This window comes from Odontesthes bonariensis, chromosome 21 (assembly GCF_027942865.1).
Source record: "Odontesthes bonariensis isolate fOdoBon6 chromosome 21, fOdoBon6.hap1, whole genome shotgun sequence".
NCBI classification, from domain to species: Eukaryota; Metazoa; Chordata; class Actinopteri; order Atheriniformes; family Atherinopsidae; genus Odontesthes; species Odontesthes bonariensis.
Genome location: NC_134526.1, coordinates 10,320,756 through 10,340,872, shown reverse-complemented (window position 1 = coordinate 10,340,872; position 20,117 = coordinate 10,320,756). Strand labels below are relative to the sequence as shown.

At 39.4% G+C, this 20,117-nt stretch overlaps 1 protein-coding gene across 3 annotated transcripts; it reads right to left on the bottom strand.

The window, feature by feature from the left end:
* Positions 1 to 4,293: 4,293 nt before the first annotated feature.
* Positions 4,294 to 18,113, bottom strand: atp6v0a1a (ATPase H+ transporting V0 subunit a1a). Of its 3 annotated transcripts, none has more exons than XM_075454897.1 (22): positions 17,939 to 18,113; positions 16,679 to 16,850; positions 16,119 to 16,197; positions 15,787 to 15,884; positions 15,544 to 15,672; positions 14,653 to 14,735; positions 14,165 to 14,291; positions 13,983 to 14,065; positions 12,908 to 13,001; positions 11,545 to 11,757; positions 10,961 to 11,111; positions 10,534 to 10,673; positions 10,139 to 10,302; positions 9,523 to 9,613; positions 9,274 to 9,392; positions 8,955 to 9,171; positions 8,738 to 8,845; positions 8,506 to 8,613; positions 7,852 to 7,896; positions 7,259 to 7,376; positions 6,974 to 7,145; positions 4,294 to 5,340 (listed from the first exon to the last, which is right to left on the bottom strand). In XM_075454897.1, exons 2-22 carry the CDS (start codon positions 16,793 to 16,795, stop codon positions 5,247 to 5,249), a joined length of 2,550 nt encoding a protein of 849 aa, XP_075311012.1. In that variant the 5' UTR covers positions 16,796 to 16,850; positions 17,939 to 18,113; the 3' UTR covers positions 4,294 to 5,246. The 3 variants fall into 3 exon arrangements, with proteins under 3 accessions (XP_075311012.1, XP_075311013.1, XP_075311014.1); XM_075454898.1 differs by having other exon boundaries at positions 7,852 to 7,869; positions 17,939 to 18,112; XM_075454899.1 differs by lacking the exon at positions 7,852 to 7,896 and having other exon boundaries at positions 17,939 to 18,112.
* Positions 18,114 to 20,117: the final 2,004 nt, after the last annotated feature.

Genomic DNA, 20,117 nt, shown 5'->3' with positions numbered 1-20,117 from the left:
TGTTAGTATTATAAGTTCTGTGAGTTTAGTTTAGGATTTGGAAAAGGAGAGAGGAGAAAATGTGTTCTCTTGAAATTGTGTCATTTCAGTGGAAATTCTTGCCTCCGTGAATTCTTCCAGGAATTCAGTTTCCTGGAGCCAGGGGCAATTAATTAGTTGAAAAGTCAGCTGTCACATCTTTTTTATGTGATTGACACTTGTTTTTTTCCCCTCCTCCCTCTCCATCCTTTGGTTTTTGAGTTATGCAACTTTCATTCACTGAGGTATTGAATCTTTTTGTATGCTCAACATTATTATTACTGTCAGATTATCATGTTGTCTCAAGCTTCTTGATGTAATCGGCCAAATCAGTGTGAGAAAAAAGAGCCTGGAAACAATAGCTTGGGGTCAGACAGATCGTGGAAAACTGTTTGAAGAACAGGACCTGGTTATAAAATCGCAGTGACAAGGAAAGGAATTGCTCATGCCAATCTGTCTTGACAGGATGGCAGACTTTAAAAGTCCTCCTCTGCTAAAAATCCAATTTTTAAAACAATAAACATGTTTATCAAGTGTCTTTGTGTGTTACAATAATGAATAAAAACAGACATCGGTGCTGTGGCTTCTGATTTCTGCTTTGAATCGCCAGAGTCCTTTGAGAGATGAGGTCAGACGTATGTTCATGTGGGGCGGGGCTGTACAGCTAATTTGAATGCAATGTAAGGAAATAATGAAACGAGAAGCTAGCAAGCTATGAGAATGAGACTGGATAAGCAAGGCCAAGTGAGCAGCAATGGCTCTTGGCCGGATAAGCAAATAATGGGAGCCCAGAACTAGAATGCTGAATCCCTGAATGCTTGAATGAGAAAATGTACACCTCTTAGGAAGTTTGAAAGGCTAAATTTAACTGTATAGATCAAAACAGTCAGTTATATAACCAAGAATTGTAGAAACGAGGGGGATATCTTTTTAATAGAGTTCTTGACTGAGAACTCTATTAAAAAAACAGAGATGTTTTTTGTAATGCACCATGATATTTCAGATAAAGTTGCTTGTGATGTTGAATTAAACTTGATATTTTTTCTTTCTATCATATGGAAAACATGTATATATGTTTTTGGCTGATTTGACATGTTGCGTATAAGAATCTCTTATGGATGTATACTAATTTATTTTTAATAAACCGAAACCCAGACGGGGCCCTTCTGTGTGGAGTTTGCATGTTCTCTCTGTGCATGTGTGGCTTCTCTCGGAGTACTCCAGCTTACTTTCACCATCCAAAAACATGCATGTTAGGTTAATTGGTAATTGAAAACTGTTTGCTGGAGTGAATGTGAGTGTATGGTTGTTCACTTCTGTATTGGTCCTGTGATGGTGGCTGTCCAGTGACCACTTTAATCCAGACTAAAATACATAAAAAGTATGTTAAGTATATTAAAAAAATGTCTTGCACATGGTCTCCAGATGAAAGCAAAGGATTTTGTTGACTTTTTTGACTTTTCACATAGCACCAGTGCTTAGTGACATGTTGCCGGGACATGATTTAGTAAATTAGTCACATTTCAGGGCTGAGAGGCACGTCCTAAATCCTGAAATTTTAGGTCAAAGAACTGGTCTAAGGTAAGGGGTTAGATATAATCCTGTGAGATGATGAAACAAAGGAACACGTGTGAGTCTGTGTGTCCCTATAAAATCTGAAATAAATCGTAGAATAACATTTCAGCTGGGCTTGACATCAGCTGGGAAAAATGGACGTCTCTGTTTAATTCGAGACGTTCCTGTGACTATGCAAGATTCTGGATTATTTGGAAATATAGTTCATTTTGTTGTCAGGGAACTTTGATTTGTTTGTTGTAAATTTTGCATCAAAGGGACGTAATGCATGATTTCTTCCATGACAGTACTTCCACACGTTATATGAGCTGTTTGGAAATGTGTTGTCTGTCTGGAAATTTAACACTGGCATGAAAATATGTGTGGATGGAAACCGGAGGAAGAAAAGAGAACATCAATATTATTCTACAGCTTTAATGTACCATTAAAAAATCCTTCTCGTGAGTCTGTCATCACACGCAAGACGTGCAAGATGTTAGAATCACACCAGCAAGAATCCAAACTCATGAGACATTCCATAGTTTGTGCTTTTCAGGTTTTAGACACGACATGTTAGTGTAGCTGTTTCTAATTGGCTTATACAATAGCATGGATCCCTGTTTTTCTGCACCTAGATCAAGAAGACACCAAGTCATGCAGGGTTAGAACAGCTGCAAAAGCATTTCTGTTATCCCAAAGAAAAATCTACTATAACCTTACAAAAAAACAACATTCCTGGAGACAGTTTTCTGCCAAGCTAAAGTGCACTCAGTGTTTGCCTTAGATAAAGCAGCCCAATAATAAGCCTGCTCTCATCGGGGTTTTTGCTTTGAAACAGCAGAGTTAAAGTCCCTGGAAGTGTAAACACAGCAAGATTTCTGGGGCTCTTATGCAAGCTCGCTTTCACCTTTGGTTATACATGACACACTGGGAAAAATCTAATTAAATGAGCTTTTCAAAGAAAAAAACTCAAAAATAGATACAGAGCTCTATTATTACCTTAGGCTGTAGTAAAGCGTACGCCTGTCCTTGAAAAACAAAACAAAAGAACACGTGACAAGAGAACATGATGTTCCTCATCCCAGAATGGCTCAAGATTGTTTTTAGATAGGCCTCCCATGTTGCCACAAGGAAGGGGGACTGTTTCAGACTTTGTGTTGGCAGCGACACCATAACTATGCTCCACTTTCAATATCCTTTCATAGGTTCATTTTCAGTGAGCGAAACAAACTCAGTGTTGTAAACAAATAGAGAAAACTACTTGCATATTCCAAAGACAGCTACTTTAAGCTTACACTCCGCAACATTTTAGTTATTAGCTGAGAAGAAATTCAAATAAAATGAAAAAATATATTAACAAAGATGAAGAATAACCTTGATCCTAAAATAACCCAATGTTTAGCAATAACATTACATTGATGTACATCTATATTGACCAATCAATGCATCAAATCAGACATTTTGCTGTTTTATTTTTTCCATTTTAGATCAATGACTTATGTCCAGTAATATTGTTCTGTGCTGTGGATCTGAGCACCTCTATCACCTCTTGTGCATTTCGTAAAATCATTTTTTTGTACAACTGAATGTTCCATCTAAGAGTGAGAAAGTCAAACAAGTCCTTTTAAAACGGGTGGAGACATGAGTGGGCCCTTCTATTGGGACTCATATTAGCTTTTGATTGAGCAAACTCAGTCAATTACACAAAGTGACATGTTTAAGAAAAGGCACATTATGCACAAAGTACACAACCGTACATTGATTTCCAATTCAATCAGAGCACTCGTGGCTAATTACTTTGCAAAACAGTTTGCAAAACAAATGGTCAGTATTTCATTTCAGACACAAAGGTCAATAGCAAGGCAGGAAAACCAAATAAATAATTCAGTAGAAAAGAAAATGGATGTTTTTTATTGACACTTCTAGCATAGAAAGGGGATATGATTTTGTTTCCCATTCAGCAATACGACTGCACTTGGTTAACAGTGCCACCAAGCGGGGTGATTACACAACCACCATGTAGAAATACAGAGTTTATGCACATTAAAACCAACAGTGTTTTACCTGACTTTATGACATGTTAATCTAACCCTAATAGTTGCCTTAGAGTTTACAAAGTTTAACCACAATACCCCAATTATTGTTAATAAAACATCAAATACTTTGTTTCTTACAGACAATTTCAGGAGAGAATTAAGCACTTTTTAATCAAACCTCAAAGTATTTTGGAGATAAAGACTTCAACTACATTACTAAACAAATGGTTAACTTTTAGATTATAATCATACTGCTAATCACATCATTTCACCTTTTAATAGATTTGGTTTCATATCCATAAAGAAATAAAAAGGTTTTCAGCTGATCTTGGTTTAAGGATTTCCTCAAATAATTCTTTGTAAATTTAACACGATAATATTGTTTATTTTAACTTGTTCAAAACTTCACATTTATAAAGTTCAAGTTTGAACAGAAGTTTCAAACCTAAAAGATGAATTATTTCCTTATATATTATACAAATATACAAGAAAAAACACCTGAAAAGTGGATTTTCTCCTTTACTACTGATCGCTTAGGTACTTTTTTATCTAATCACTTTAATTTGCTTTAACAAGATTTTGAAGGCAGGTAGAATTCTGAGGAAAGGGTCTTTATGTGGAACCGAGTCCAGTGATTTTTCACCAGAAAATGGAAAAGAGCGAAAAAAAACCAAAAAAACACAACTTAAGCCAGCTCTTTCCACTTTATTGACGAAGAGATGCACGAATAATAATGATGGTTGACCACTTCTGACAGATAAGTTAAACATGTCTGCTGTGTGCTCTTATTACTGTGAATATAATACCTGACAAATCATAAATGAGCTAGGAACCAGAACCAAAGCAAGTCAGACGCTGTCAAGTGTGCTGGATCGTTACAAAATCATTCACATACATCGAAAGATTCCCCTTCTTATTCCTTTATTTAGATTAACGGAAAACAAACACAAAAGGGATTAGTGGCAATGTTGGAGCATAACAGAGTGATAGAGTCAGGCTGTCTTAATTTCCAAAGAAATGACCAGCATCTTGATTCAATCTAAGCTGTATTCCCTTTGGAGCTTTAGAACTGTGTGCAACATGCAAAGTATGGGTATGTGTTTTAGAAATCAAACAGATGAGCTAATCTGTGCACAAGATGTCGACTATTGCAGAAGAACAATGGCAGCTTCAAGATGAAAGGACAACAAGGTTACAACAATGTGGAGCGACACATGAACCAAGGAACAAGACGGTTGTCATTTTTTATGTTGGTCAACTTAGTCAGCCAAGACATTCGCACAGGTCAGATAGTTTATAATTATCAGTTGTGCGACAGTCTGAAGGGTGGGGGGGGGGTGCAGGTTTTATAAAGAAAAAAAAAATGCATAAATAATAATAAACTAAATACAACATGAAATAAAATAAAAGACTCATCTATGACAAGATACAACAGAGAAGAGAAAATAAAGGCTATTTTGAGAAATGATTGAATTTAGATTTTTTCTTAAAGTATGTTCCTGATGAGTGGGAGTCACAACCAGAATTATTATGATAAGGGGTGGAAAGTTAATGACATGCAAAAGGAAAAAAAATGAAAAAATACAAGAAATATCACAATACAACACAGAACACGAGATGTCAACAGAGAAAGTCATTTCAATCCTCAAATCTTCCCTCCAGGATGCTTTCGAAGGTAAAGGGGAGGAACTTGAAGCCCTGACCTGAGTAAAACTTGTTCTGGAACTCCACCCTGTGGACGAAATGGAAACGCAGTTCAAAACCATTCAACAGGAGACATTTCGGACATCAACCTCGTCGGGCACACTGAATACATCTGGCTGGGTAAAGCTGAATGGAGCCTCATGGCCCTCGCACTACATTCCCTTCTACACCCACGAGCACTCATTCAAGTTTACACCAGACACCCAAGCCTCTGTGCTTCAAGAAATCAATCAGGATCTATTTTTAATGGTGCAGTGCTAAGAGAGGGCTGGATGACCTTTTCAGTGATGAGTCATGAATACCTGTCATTACATGGCTGCCTGTATGGTGTTGGGAACTAGAAGAAGCAGGTGTGAAGCAAGTGTAGTAATTTAATGTATATCATTTTTAATACTGAGAGAAACATGCGTTTTCTGTCTATTAATGTTCAACATTACACAAAAACTATCTAACCGCGGTTTATGCAACTGATGCTTAGGGTGCTCACAGTTTAAAGGTTTCCAGCCATCATCTCAACAACAGCAAGAATCTCAAGTGAAGTTTATATTGTTGTTTTACTTCTAAGAACAACATTTTTTGTTAATTTTGAGCAGTGGAATGATTTTCTGTGTCCTTCGGGAAGTATAGAAAAAAAAAAGTAAGATAATTATGAGCAGACAACTAAGACGAATCAAGAACTGTGTGAAAGAGACATAAAATGCTGTGCATCACAAAACAAACTCAAATGGAAAAAAACTAAACTAAGCGCAGAATTGTTGTGTTATTCTGATCAAATTATACTTTTTAAATGCATGAAAACATTTTACATCACCAAAACCAAATGAGACAGAGCTTCACAAACTGTACTAAAACACAGATTATGCAGTTGGGGATGGAATAGCTCCTCCGTTGGTTGAGGTACTCTGCACAGGATCCAAAATTCCATCTTTTTTCATTGCCGTGTAACAACAGTAAGGTGAATGTGTATATTAATATTGTGACTGCAATTCAACCCAATGAGACCATGTGTTAATTCACAGTCACTTAAAGCATTTCCAGACTGTTGCTATGATTTAATAAAGCCCCTATTTTACAACCGCAGTATCGTCTGACAAAAGCAACTTAAAAACCACATCTCTGCATTGAATTCAGACTCATTTGCAGTACACACCCTTCCCGACTCCTCCCAGTGGTCTAATGGTCCCACTTAAGGTTGGAACAACTTGGCTGTATAGCATGAAGAAGCTGGTATTTTAAAGTAACGCTGGATTGTATCATGGTTTTTAAGTGCGTTTAGTGCGTCATTACAAACTGTTTTTTCACATTTAAGTTGAGTCAGCTTTTCTTGAAGCTCTTAAACACTAAAAAAATTAAAATAGTGTAATAAAACTATTCAGTTTCCTTTTTAAAACTAACCAGCCAATCAAGAGTCCAAAGGTTAAGGTTAACAGTGAGATGAAAATAAGGTTGCAGCCAACAGGTGGCGCTGCAGCTTTGCATTTTAAATCATTTATCATGACTTCAACGGTAAAAATCTTCTTAATTCAAAATGAATCAACAATGATCTTGGAAACTGATTAATTAACAATAAATTCACATATGAAAAACATCTTCAGAAAGGTAGCTTATGAATGCGAGTTAGGACAAACGCTTTCTAAACATAAAAACAAAAGTAAACTTACCAGTGCAGTCGCAGCGCATGCAGGAAGGCTGACAGGCCTTCCATAACGAGAAGAATGGCAACTGTGAGCACAGCAAAAAAGCCAAAGATAATAGAGAGAAGGAAGAAGCCTCCGAAGCTTCTAGAAGAAAGGCCAATGCGCATCACCATGGACCACAGCACCTCCGACAGCTCTGTGCATGAGACAAAGAAAGCAAACCCTGATTTCACTGCTGGGAACAAATCAGCTGTACAAGTTTAGCTTTTATCTTAAAAATGTGTACACGTTGATGCGGGTGCGTCTTACGTGCATGAGCCAGACTGAGGGCCCAAAGCCTCAGATAGGAAGCCGTGTTGGAAATACAACCCAGGCAGTACTCTATGGTGTGAATAGCCTGATGCACGGCCATGTCCGCAAAGTTAAACTGTGGGCAAACGGAACTGCATGTCAGCGTCATACTATAAAAACACAACATTTCTACAACGTGTCCTGAGGCCAACAAAGGTCAACTCCGGTTCAGTGTGTGTGCATGAGCATTCAAATAAATGACAGGAAAGCCATTAGCCACTGGATCAGCAACCCCCACAAATTAAAGGAAGCATTGTCTTCTTAGGACCCTGTGAACCCAAAGAGTCAGCTGCTCTGCTGATTTTTCATGCACATCACCGAGACCGTAGTGAAGCACCGTTCCTACTGACGCCCGCGGCCTGGAGAGCCCCTGCACCCCGTTTTCAACAAGAAACACCTGGAACACACCAGCCACACACGCTAACACCATCATACCCACACACAGACACAGCTAAGAGCAGCAGCAACAAAGGGAGGGGCTGTAAAACAGAAGTGCTACACATGCAGGGAGAGTTTGCAGGGTGGAGGTGCAGCATGAGCTCCTGTCCTACCTCTTCCTCCTCTTGCGCCTTGAAAGCAGGTGACAAAAGGCAACGCTTGGTTATTGACGACACAAACATGGACAGACAAACGTCAGTGACAAGAAAGTAACAAGAGAAATCAGTTACTCATTTATAAAGAAACAGGATGAAACAAGCATGATAGAATACCAACCCTCTGCTCACATACACAAACGGATCCAGTTATCTGTTCCTAACAGATAACTGGTTCATCTTAGAATAAGGTCTGGATAAAACAACAGCATTGAAAGCTCCATGATAATTGGTCTGTTTTTCCTCAAGGTTACATTTATATTCACAAAAAAAAGAAAAAAAAAAAAAAAAAAAAAAAACCCAGATCAACAAAGTAATTTACATATCAATACCTGATCTAATAGTTGAATAATGCTTTTAAATAAAGGACATGTCTGGTTTTTGCCAAACCACACTTATCCATAATTGATGTGTCGTACTGCCACAGCAGAAGTGGAAACACAAGATTCTGTTTCTAACCATTGCTGAGTGGCTGAATTATTCAAAGATGTCGAAGATCCTATACCCTGTGTTTCCGTTCAGCTCCCTCAACAATAGGCTGGTTTGTTGTTACTCGGCTTTTGAATGTAAAGTTTGATGTCCATGTTACTGACAAAAACGTGTCTATTTCACCTCAGGTTCGTCCTCAGTTTGTTGTGCGAGCTGGTCATGCTGGATGATTTCAGCCTCATCCTCACTGGGACCGTTGCCCACCCTGATTCCTCCAAAGTTCTGCGTACCCTGCCATAAGGGATGAGCAAAGTAATAGAATTAAGGGAATAAATAATCACTTATTGTCCTAATAACTGCAGTGCAATATATTAGTCCATAGAGTGAAAGCGGATGCTCATTTGCATCGTCTTACCAAATGTTTCCGCCACAAATACTGTCTTCGCAGAACCAGAGTTTTAACTATTAACATACAGGGAACACACGCCAAGGCGATTATCACCAAAAATGTTTGTAGGCCCATCTACAAAGTCAGAAAAGAGAACGAAAAAAATAAGGACAAGAGCCGACTGGCTTGCTATGCTCATTTTAGACAAGATGACAGTTCTCAGTAAGAGGAAAACATATCTGACCTGTCCTCTGTAGAGAGGCTTGCTGCTGGGGTCGCTGTAGTTGAAGAGGAACATGTTAATGAAGGCTATGAGGAGACTGGGAGCATCCCTGGAGGTGCGTGCATCATAAGAGACCCATTTATAGAAGACCAGAATGACCAGGTATCCGAATAGACTGGTCATGAAGACAATCTCTGGGATAAAACCCAAGTAGATATTCAAAGGCTTATTGAAGTACCTGCAGGGAACCACAGACAATCGTTTGGTGAACATGTCAACGCCTAATGTGGAAAAGAAACTTTTCCCTAAATGTCAGAGTAGATGGGGATGGGAACCTTACAGGTGGTTGAACAGACTAAGAGTTACTCCAAAGACCATGTGGATGACTCCAAGGATAACAGACATTTTCATCTTGAAGGAGTTTAAGAAGGTCAGCTTGTTGACCGAAATACTCCATATCTGAAAAACAATTTGATAGTTATACAAAATGCCAATATACAATCAAAATCATGTTTGTACTTTAGCAAATATTAGCATTATTTGAATTTAGGAGAATCATGATAATGCGGATCACACAGAAGATATTTACCGGATCGATGCCAACGGGGTACGGCCCAGTGAATACTCCTTCTATCGCCGGGTCCAACTGCAAAGAGGTGCTACCAGCAAGTGTCTCAAACCTGAAGTGCATGAGAACACAGATCTGTTTTCTGACTTGATTTACAGAACAACACAAAAGTCGCTCTTTAAGCTTATTTCACGGTGGCCCTCGTGCACAGAGGTGCACAGAAAAAAGGAACATCACTAACAAAGGTTGTGCAACTCCTGATTTTTGTAAACTTGCGCACACTTTGCAGCTGCCACATCTGCAACGTTGGACGGGCCGGAGCCACAACTGTGCAAGCAGGTCTTTTTCAAAAGACGTTTCATAATCAGTATATGCAACAGTAAAGCAGAACTTGAAGAGAAAGATTGCTACAACAGTTGGAAATAAATGCTAAGTTCTGCAGCAAACTGGAAAACAACTCCAATCTGTTTGCACCTCTTGTACATCACTTCATTTACCGATTCAAATTGCATCTTTTGCTCATCAACAACACCTACTGTTTAGGGGAGGTCTGAAACGAGTCAAGCACCAATATAAACAATTACGGCTCAGTATTTTTTGTCACCATTCACCAATGCATCATGTCTGTGACACTTACGTCCAGTTGCCTCCTCTTTCACCAAACATGGGTCTGACACTCCACCCAGAGCCAAAGATATTCAAGGACTTTGAGAAGCAGTCATTGTAAATAATGCCAGTGTACATAGAGAAGATTCCCATCAGCAGGATGATGTAACGCCCCGCAAATGTCATGGTGAATATCTGCCAAAGGAAAAAATAAATTAAAAAAAAAAAAAAAAAAAAAAAAAAGACAGAAAATCAATCTTAGGAGAAAAAGATAAGCATACATCTAAGAAGCGTTTGGTGTAGCTTAGCCAACTGAAATCTACTGGGTTTCTCAAAGGCATCAGGTCCTCTGTAGTTCAGGGGATTGTGTGAATCATCACTAAGGATAGTGTAGGATTAAGAAGATGGCTATGATGGGATCCATACCTCATTATCATTCTTCTCGGCCATCAGCCTGCTCTCTCTCAACACAAGGTACAAAGCAGCACAGGTCATGAGTGTCCCATGGCCCAGGTCACCAAACATGACAGCAAAAAGGAAGGGGAATGTGATGATAGTGTATGGTGCTTTATGGAGGCAGGCATCAGACGAGGGGAGGGTGCCGTGGTGTGTCAAAGAAAGGGAGGAACACATGTCAGCAAGCATTTTCCAACAACAAAGTGACAATGGATGATTAAGGAGCTGAGGAGAATGCTTTTCAGTGGCTGTAATTAATACCACAGCCAGCTGGATAAACAATTCAAACAAAGCAATTCTCCCTTCAAACATCAATGTCCACATGCATGATATAGGTAATGACAGACAGAGGTCAGGAAGCTTAACAAATGTACTGAAAGCTGCAACATGCGCTAACCTGGGTTAATCTCACGGTAGCTACCAATTCCATAGGCATCCACAATGTTTTGGAAGCCTGAGGTGAACTTGTTTGTCTTGTTAAATGTAGGTGGGGTCTGTTTGGTCTGCATTCTGTTGAGGATGGAAGGCACAGTGGAGCCGCTTTTCTCCTAAAATGAAGAGAACAATGTCATGGAACACAAGATTGTATAACACATTAGTTCACTCTCACAAACTGAAACCATTGTGGAAATGGTTAAGAAATTCAGTCTGAAGGAAGTCTGGAGCTACTCTGACATGTCATTAAGATTGCATAAAACTTTGCAAAGAACTCTCCCAGAAGGGGATCGTGTGACAAAGCTGAAAGCGAGCTGTACAGAAATGATAAGCATTCAGCTGCGTTATCAAATGCCAGTGCTGATATCTCACAGCACAACATGAACTCTAGCTAAACATAATAAAGACTTTGTTAAACACGGCTATACCGTGGGTTTAGCAAAACATATAGATAAAAACGGAGTCAACAAAGAAAAAAGATTAAATTTGATGTTGTAGAACTGGATAGACTTTAGAACATTAACTGTCTGGTGACTGGCAACTCACCGTCCCCCTTCGGAGGGCAAATTGGATGGAATCCAAGTAGGAGACAGGACACCACACTTCAGCGATCAGACACTTCTGAGTGACATCTATGTTGCAGAGGTTGAGGGTGTGGTAGATGGCCTTCATCTTCCTCACCTTGATGAACCACACTCTGACTGTTTTGGCTGCAGCCTGCAGGACCCTCTGCCTGTGATCCTCAGTCTGGTTCAACACCTTGAGGAGCAGACAAGAGCAATTTCGCCACTTCCATTCATATTTCTCTACGCGTCACTTCTAAATGCAGATGGAAACTATGGAAACCGACAGACTACTGACATCCAAACAGCAAAACAAAAATGTCTACAATTAGTTACATATTTCTTGATGTTTACAGACAAAGTTTACACTTAGTAGACCGAACAGCGAGGGATTTGAGTAACAGCCCGTCTAATCCGCTGGGTGTTCCCATAAGGATTACAGGATATCCTCAGGTATGCTGCTGTATGACTCACATTTAAAGCTAACCCCATGATCAGCAAATAGCAGGAAATTTAAGCTCTGTGCTGTTTGCCCACAGACAGTCTCATCCACTGTCGAGGCAATGTCTAAACATTGCTGGCTACAGTCCAAGTAGCTTTTCATTCTTCCACACGCATGCCATTCTGTCATTCTGCTCACATACCCAAATAACAACGTGCTCAACGCTAAATCCACAAACACCAAGACCCCCATTACACAGCATTTATATCATTGAGAGGGTATCGACTGATATGTCAGGGAAGATGTGCATTAGGTATCAAGCACCTTGCCTTGTGCACATCGTTTCGTGGTTCCACCAGTCGGTGCTTTGAGTACATGATGCTGGACAGAAACAGCCACATTTTATGTTTATGAGCTGCAGTTCAGACTTTGTGAGACATGAGGTAAAAGCTCCCCACGGGCGCACATGGCATTACAAGGAAGAGATACAAGATGGATATCGTGAGCAAAATGGAAGGACGGACCGATTCCCTTGGGCTACTTTATCTTGCAGTGGGTAATGAGCCACTGGGGAGGACACTCCACAGCACAAAAACATTTGTGCTTTTAGTGGAAAGGAGGACATTGTTCTGTACAGTAGTTACTGTGAAATGACACAACCCATGTCATTCATTAAAAACTGTTTTCTGGATTAGACGCTTATCTGAAATCTGAACTGTAAAGAGAGACTACGGTACTATTTTTATGCCTTGAGAAATTTCCTCTTTAAAAAAAAAAAAAAAACATCTTGCTGACCCAGCAGAAACCAGGAAAAAAGGAGAACAAACTAGTTGAGAGGGTTTATCTGCCCGTCAGTGTTAAAAAGTCAGCTGCATGTAGGTGTCTTCTCTGAATGCTTATTTACCATCTGCAGGTCATCAATCCGAGCATTCACTCCTGCCAGCATCTCTTTCCTCTCCTGGGGGGTTTCTGGACACGGGTACAATGTTGCTCTGAATCTGAGGACAGGTAAAGAACAGGGTCTCTGCAGGTTTCAACAAAATATATGAATTTATTCGTCGAACATCAGCACGAACGGGCCCTTAACTTTGGAGATAAGGTCTCTCTTGATGAAATTGGCTAATCCAAATCGCGCAATGGACGCTGGTCTCGTCTTTTCCACACTTAAACTTTTTCGCTATCTCGGAATCCGGGAACATGGTCTGGAACAGCTCAATGTCCTCATTGCCAGTATCTGACTGGTGCTTCGCTACTGTGTGAAGAGTCCAGAACACCTCCGCTCTTATTGTGGGCGTAGACCCAAACGCTGTCCGGAGGTCAACTGGAGTTGTAGCAGAGCGGGGCGCGCTGGACCTCGATGCTCCAGATCCTGATGTGGAATAATACTGGCTGATGGAGAGCGTTTGCTACTGCCATTTTAAGACCGCTTTATGCTTTAGGGATTTGGCATGGGACTCCAACGCCTTGATGCCAAATGTGCAAAGTTTCAAACTTTTCTCGTGCGCTTCACAAATATTTCCATCAACCGGCTTCAACCGTGAGGTAAATTGTTCGTTCTGAAGCCACAAATTGTCAAATTTGCATTTATCCATCTTAAACAAAGCGTTAACTGATTAGCCGCTCCTCAGTCACGGCGCTGCTAGCAACCACGAACAGCAAACTATACAGCAGGTTGTGCTCGATAAATTCTGACCGGGCTGCACAGGTACTTTAGTTCTGTTATAGCGTCCTCAAAAATCGAAACATTTAAAAGCGAGACTGAAGTTTATATATTTGTATTCAATAAAAGTCATGTCAATAAATTTTAAGACCTTTCAAATCGTATTCAAGACATTTTATGAGATAAAGAGAATTTTAGACATTTTAAGGCCTTAAATTCAAATGATTGGATTTTAGACTTTACCCTGTAAGAAATATAAACAAAGACCTGTTGGTCAAGAAAACTTTAAACATTGTTCAGATGTTGTCGAGTCACTTACCCCTCACAGATTTTCTTAACTCTATTCTTCAGCTGGTCTCCCTGGAAGAATATGATGAAGACCGACTTGTGGACCTGGTCACCCTGTAAAAAACGATGTACAGTTATAACCATCACATCTAACCAACCTCACAATCCGTGTTGGTTTACTGTAATCATGAAGTGTCTATGAACAGTACTGACTGTTGTTGGGTCCTCAAGAGGATCTTCAATATCTGCCTGCCGCAGGAACACATTCCCCCTGCAAACTCTCCACAACATTCTCTCAAAAGTGGGGATACGTTCCCTGCCAATTACTCCAGCTACAAATCTTTAACAGAGGGGAACAACAAAATTAATTAAAATAATATCACTAACTTTATAGTTGTTCAGCAACATTGAAGTACATGCAGGGAACCACATTATCTGATAATTAAGAGCCAACAGGAATTACAATTGTGTCTACAGATTCTGAGTGGATTTCTGCCTCAGATAACCTTTACTGTTTGACCAGACTTGAGCTCTTGTGTGTGAGGGGATTGGATGCTTGTAATGCTCCAGTTTCAGAAGCATATGGTCAAAGTGCACAGGATGGACAATTAAAAAAAAAGAAAAAAAAGAAAAAAAAAAAAAAAAAAAAAAAAAAAAGGCTAAATCCTTCTAAATTACAGAAGTCTACAGCTCAGACTCACCCTAATCTGAGTGGAGTCACTCTTTGAGGCTCATTGGGGTCCAAAAGAGTAGATGACTCCTCAAGTAAGCTGGGATCCTCCATCTGAACAACAGCACAACAAATCATTAACTATGTTATGTCAGCAAAATCATTGCTGCAGCCGCTTCACTGTGTGTACACATTTATGAAACCGGCTATAAAACTCTGTTTATGTACGTTATTATTGAGATTTGGACAGAAAAGCAAGTGGGACCTTCAAACATAAACAGTGCTTTTCTTCAGTTAAAGCTACCCATTTGGCTAAATGATTCACCTCAATCAAGGCTGATTACAACTTGTAAAAGATGACTTAACACTGAACAACGACCTAGATTTGCTTGTGAAGGCATTTAAGTGCAGTGGATGTTGGGCAAAGGTGGAAAGGCGAGTAGTTCCTCTGGCAGGAAACACTGCGTTGAATCAAACTGGAGTAAAGGATTACACAGCAGTGGAATCGCAGCACACTGACTAATGTAAATGGCTGGTGTAAATATGCTACGATCATGTGAGCAACTATATAACATATGTATATAAAAAAAAATAAAAACTAACCAAATCAAGCAGCAATGTCTGAATTTAGACTAAAAATGTATTTTTCTTTCCTGCTGCCACAGTAAATCTACTTTCTAAATTTAAGTTCTGATCCCCCAGGATCACATATCTGTATATATTTAAAAAGGATAAAAGCAAATCAGCTATTTGCTTCTGAAGCTGTGTAGTAATTTAGGATATTACAACCACAGTAACAAGCAAATATGAGCATTTAAAAGAAAAAAAAAAAAAAAACTTCTTTAAGCCTACAGCAATGTTAAAATCAAAGAGCCGAAAGAGTCCATTGCTTTCTGAGGTCTGTAAGAACAGTTATGCTGACCTCATCAAAAAATTGCTGCGTGCGACGCAAAATGTGCTTGAGCTCAGTCAGTTCCAGGAAGTTCTTCTTTAGGGCCTCTTGGTTTGTGTTTATTTCCTTCAGCTCATTCTCCAGCTTCTCAAATGTGGCCTGCAGGAATTGAAAAGAGAAAACAAAGAAAAGAAAAGAAATGAAGATCAAGGAGGCGAGGAGAAGAAAGCAGGCGACAGAGCTTCACTGTTGGCTTTAAGGCGAAACAATCACCTCGAGGTCGATCATGTCCCTCGGAAAAGGGACTTCAGGGTTCTCTCCTGTGTCAACGAGTGGAATGTTGGCCTTCTTAATTTCTTTTTCCACAAACCCTGTGAAGAGGAATAAGAGGTTGTTTTTTTTTCAGGAAACAATGTGTCATATTTCACAATAAGTTGTGAACAAAGTGAGCCATGACTTTCATATAAAAATTTAAAGGGTGGAAATGAAACAAACATGGCATTACCGTCTTACAGAGGACGACTAAGTGGCAGTACCCGATCCTCCCGTAACAGGAAAGACTAAATATGTCTGCTGACAATAAACAAATATCCAAGCTCACTTACTTAGCTTACGATCCATCTCCTCACATCGTCGTACTTCATTCACAAACTTCCGCTGGAACACATTTACATCAGGATTCAACTGCAAAAGGAAGAAACATATGGCTGAGCAACAAAGATGTGTATGGTTAGAAAGAAGAAGACTTAAATTTAAAATGTTTAAAGCCCCTTTCCCAAAATCCTTTTTAATATTTATAACTTTTCACACTGGTGGAAGATATCAGAGTACAACGTGATTGCAGGAGTAAGATCCAACTGCTGAAGCAGAGAACCTTTCTGTTACAACCCACCCTATGTCCAAGCACAAGGTTTGCCTTGGGACTTGTCAGGAACAAGCTTTCTCATGCCTGGAATGAAGGGTCAGCTGTGAGCACATGATGCAAAAGGCATGCGCCGTCTCAACAGCGTTACTGATGTGGCAGATTTTAATCATCCCCACAAATAACAAAGATTTTCTTTTATTCTTAATTTTTTGGGTTCAAATACAGGTAGCACTTCTGGAAAGCAAAAACTATACATATAGAAGTAGGGTTCAAAGGACAACCGGACAAAACTGGACTCACATCACGAAACTGCACCATCCCAATCTCTCCCAGTTCACTGACACAACAGTAGGCAGCTTCTGACTGGAGAAAGAGCTGAGCCAGCGTCATCTCTTCACTTCTGAAGAGCTCTCCCATCTTGCTGATGGATGCGAGTCGTCAACACCCTCAAGTGAACCAGAACCTAAAGAAACTGAACATTGATGTGATTTGTTAGTCAGGCTCAAAGTCAATGTAAAGATCTGAGAGGTTTGACATTCATCACTTCTCTGTGTATGCCCCCCAGGTGCCCATGTCACTAATAATGGAGGCTTATTACAGTTATGTGTTAGTTTTACACCAAAGTGAGACACTAGCATGTGACAAAAAAAAAAAAAAAAAAATCAGCTAAGCTTCATGCTGATCTCATGATCACCACATGAATGTGGTGAAAAGGTTATAGGAAAGATAGCGGATCTATATCTGTGTGAAATAACCAAATTACTTCCGCAGGTAGACTTTTCTTTTTCATATATATACACAACATAGGCATACACAGTGTAGTTTTTATGAAGTAATGTAGCTCAAAATGTTGTGGTTTTCTGAATACCTTGCAGCTAAACAGCACAATTTCCCCACTCTGAAACGACCACACAGGGCTAATCTGAGGATTACAAGGCAGCATGTGACCTGCAGCTCTTGTAAGCTTCATCAGCTCCATCAACGCTGTGTGCACCAGTAACACTATGAGGAAAGTAACAGAGCCGCACCTTTTAGTTAACCGAATAAACCCGTCAAACAGCTGCTGTAACCAGCTCAATGAGTCCCCTGATTACTGAGGATTCACCTGTCACACACGAGCATGACAGAGAGCCAACAGCTACTTAGTACACCAAACCCACCTGTCACTTTTCCAGCTACATGGACGTCGTTTTATCGAAGCTATTCAACAAGCTAACGCAATGATAAAGACAGCCATTAATTAGCTAATTAGCTAGAGTTAACGTTGTTAGATCAATATCAACGTTAGGTAATGCTGTCGCTCAAATAACACGCATATTTACCATTGAATAATAACACGCACACAAAAATAGGCTAACTTCGGTGAGGTTGGTGTACACATTTTGACACTGGATGCTACTTAACTAGTTACTCCACTTTACACAAACACTGCTAACTAGCTCCGTTTGCACTTTGAGTGAGGCTAACGCCAATTCAGCACACCTGTTGAACAATATTCAGCTAGCTTTCGTTACAAAAATAACATCAACGATAGAGCAAAAAAACATTGAAATGGCTTACAGGCTCACTTATTTTTGTCCTTATAGTTCAGGTACAGATTGTTGCCCCCCTCTTCTGCGCTCGCTTCCTCAGTTTTCTCTCGGCTACTTGTGGAGTGGTCGGAGTTAAGTACACTCAGTAACAACCTATCAAAGCGGAAGTGTCCTGGTAACGCGTATCTATTGATGCTTCCACAAGTCATATGACCACTGACAACAAACCTCTATTGGCTTGGAGCCTCTGTCTGGACCTGTCGCGTTGCTTAACTACGCTGTAGCTTGATTGCGGATCTTATTTTGAAATGTATTACCGGAAGTACTAGTGCGCTGTTGTCCGCCTTGATAACTGAACAATAACGTCACGGTTGCACGGGAACCATCTTTTGATTTATACATTTTAATTATTTGTTCGTTTGTTTAGTTGTTTTTTTTTTGTTGTTGTTGTTTTTACGAGGTATTATTATTGATCCACAGACAAGAAAAAGAGCAGCAGAAAAGCAACTGGGCGCAAACTAAAAAAAAAAAGAAAAGAAAAATAACAAGTGCCACTATGATTGACCGCGTCCGAGGTCAGACAAGATATTCTCACATTATTTATATAACCAGTAATTAGTGTGCTTCTAAATGCCAAAGGGAAAATGTAGCATATATCAATAAAACTAACTAATTAAAAGCATATAGAGCAAATGGGCTTTAAAATCGTGTGGCCGCTCGTGGTGATAAAGTAACCGCACCACCGCCATTCTTGAGCCTTATTTTGGATGTTTTAGTCGGAAGTAGTACCTGTTGATGCTACTGCTCTTTGTAACCACTAGAGGGCAGTAAAATTGGTGTTTTAAAGATTTTTTCGGCATAGTTCGCCAGTTGACCATTTTGTTAGATATTTAAGAAATTTGTTATCACCGGTGTCCCAAAAGTAGCAGTTTCAGCCTGGTCATGTAGTTCATAAATATTAAATAATATGAATATATAAATATGAATTTGCACAAAGCCCTACACAATACTGTTTGGAAATACGTCAGTTCATGAGTTCATGACTTCACGAACATTTAAACGGTTTTCTTAGTTTGTTTCCAGCTGCAGAAGTTGGTTTACCATATTTTGAAGGTTGTCACCGCAAGTTGTATTTTGCTGTCATGTCCATATATTGTGAACTTCATAAATTATTGTCCTTCGACCACTAGGTATCAGCAAACATTCACCAATAAAAATTAAAACAAAGGTACAATTGATCACTACACATTTGCACAATTTCATTATTAGCTTGACAATAAATAGAAACAACAACATTCAGGCTCTTCTAAATTAAAAAAACAAGCTGATTTGTGGAACGCAGCCCAGTTTCCTTATTGAAAATGTTCAAACTGCAAGTAGGGGACTCATAACGGATCATAAAACACATTGCGCCAAGTATAACACCGTTAAGTATTCAAAGTAAAATTAGAAAAATATATTTAAAAGACAGCAAATCCGCTTCGGTTGATAAATAGATGCAGTGTTTGAACTCAAGCTGAATTATTTCTATCTTCTAGTGGCCATAGGGTGTAACTACAGGAGCATATTTATCAAATCAACGATAATCCACGCTCTCTAACTTCCGGTGAACACTCAAGATGAATCTTAGACAGTCATACCGGAAACAATATTAACAACAAAACTACCAACTAGCTTTAAAAATACATTTCATAAGCTTTTAATCAGTGTGGCAAATTGATATTCATATATTCTTCATGTGTCTCCATTCATCCAACTTCTTCCTTAATTTGTTAAGTTCCTTAAAAATTCCTTTTGAAAAAAAGTCTGATTATAAGGGTTTTTTAAGAAATACGGCAGCAATAATGTTAATACATTTTTCAATATTTTGCACAATTCTGTATGTTTTTGAATAACCGAAGCACGACTTTACATTTTTCAGAATTATGACTGTGCCGGCATAAATATCTTCACAAGCCAATACAAAATATAAGGAAAGGGAGACCTGCAGAGAACAGTTGTACTGTCAGGGACTGTGAACGTTGTCAAGTTTGCATGATCTGAATTTATGTCTTTTTTTTTTTTTTTTTTATCTTTTCATAAGTGGCCCTCAACTTTTCATGTCAGTTACGAGTTTCATCTCAGCATAAGAGGTTGGGCCTGGAGACATTCTGCCCTGTGCTTGGCGACAGAAATGGGGTGGAGTCCCGGCAGCAGGGGAGGTGGTG

Excerpts from the sequence above, each read along its gene's own strand:
- atp6v0a1a (XM_075454897.1), bottom strand. The coding sequence starts at position 16,795 with ATGGGAGAGCTCTTCAGAAGTGAAGAGATGACGCTGGCTCAGCTCTTT. Across the intron at positions 7,897-8,505 it reads AAACTGAGGACGAACCTGAG|CGTTGCCTTTTGTCACCTGC; the intron begins GTGAAATAGACA and ends TCAATAACCAAG. Across the intron at positions 7,146-7,258 it reads CCTCAGTCTGGCTCATGCAC|AGCTGTCGGAGGTGCTGTGG; the intron begins GTAAGACGCACC and ends TCTCATGCACAG.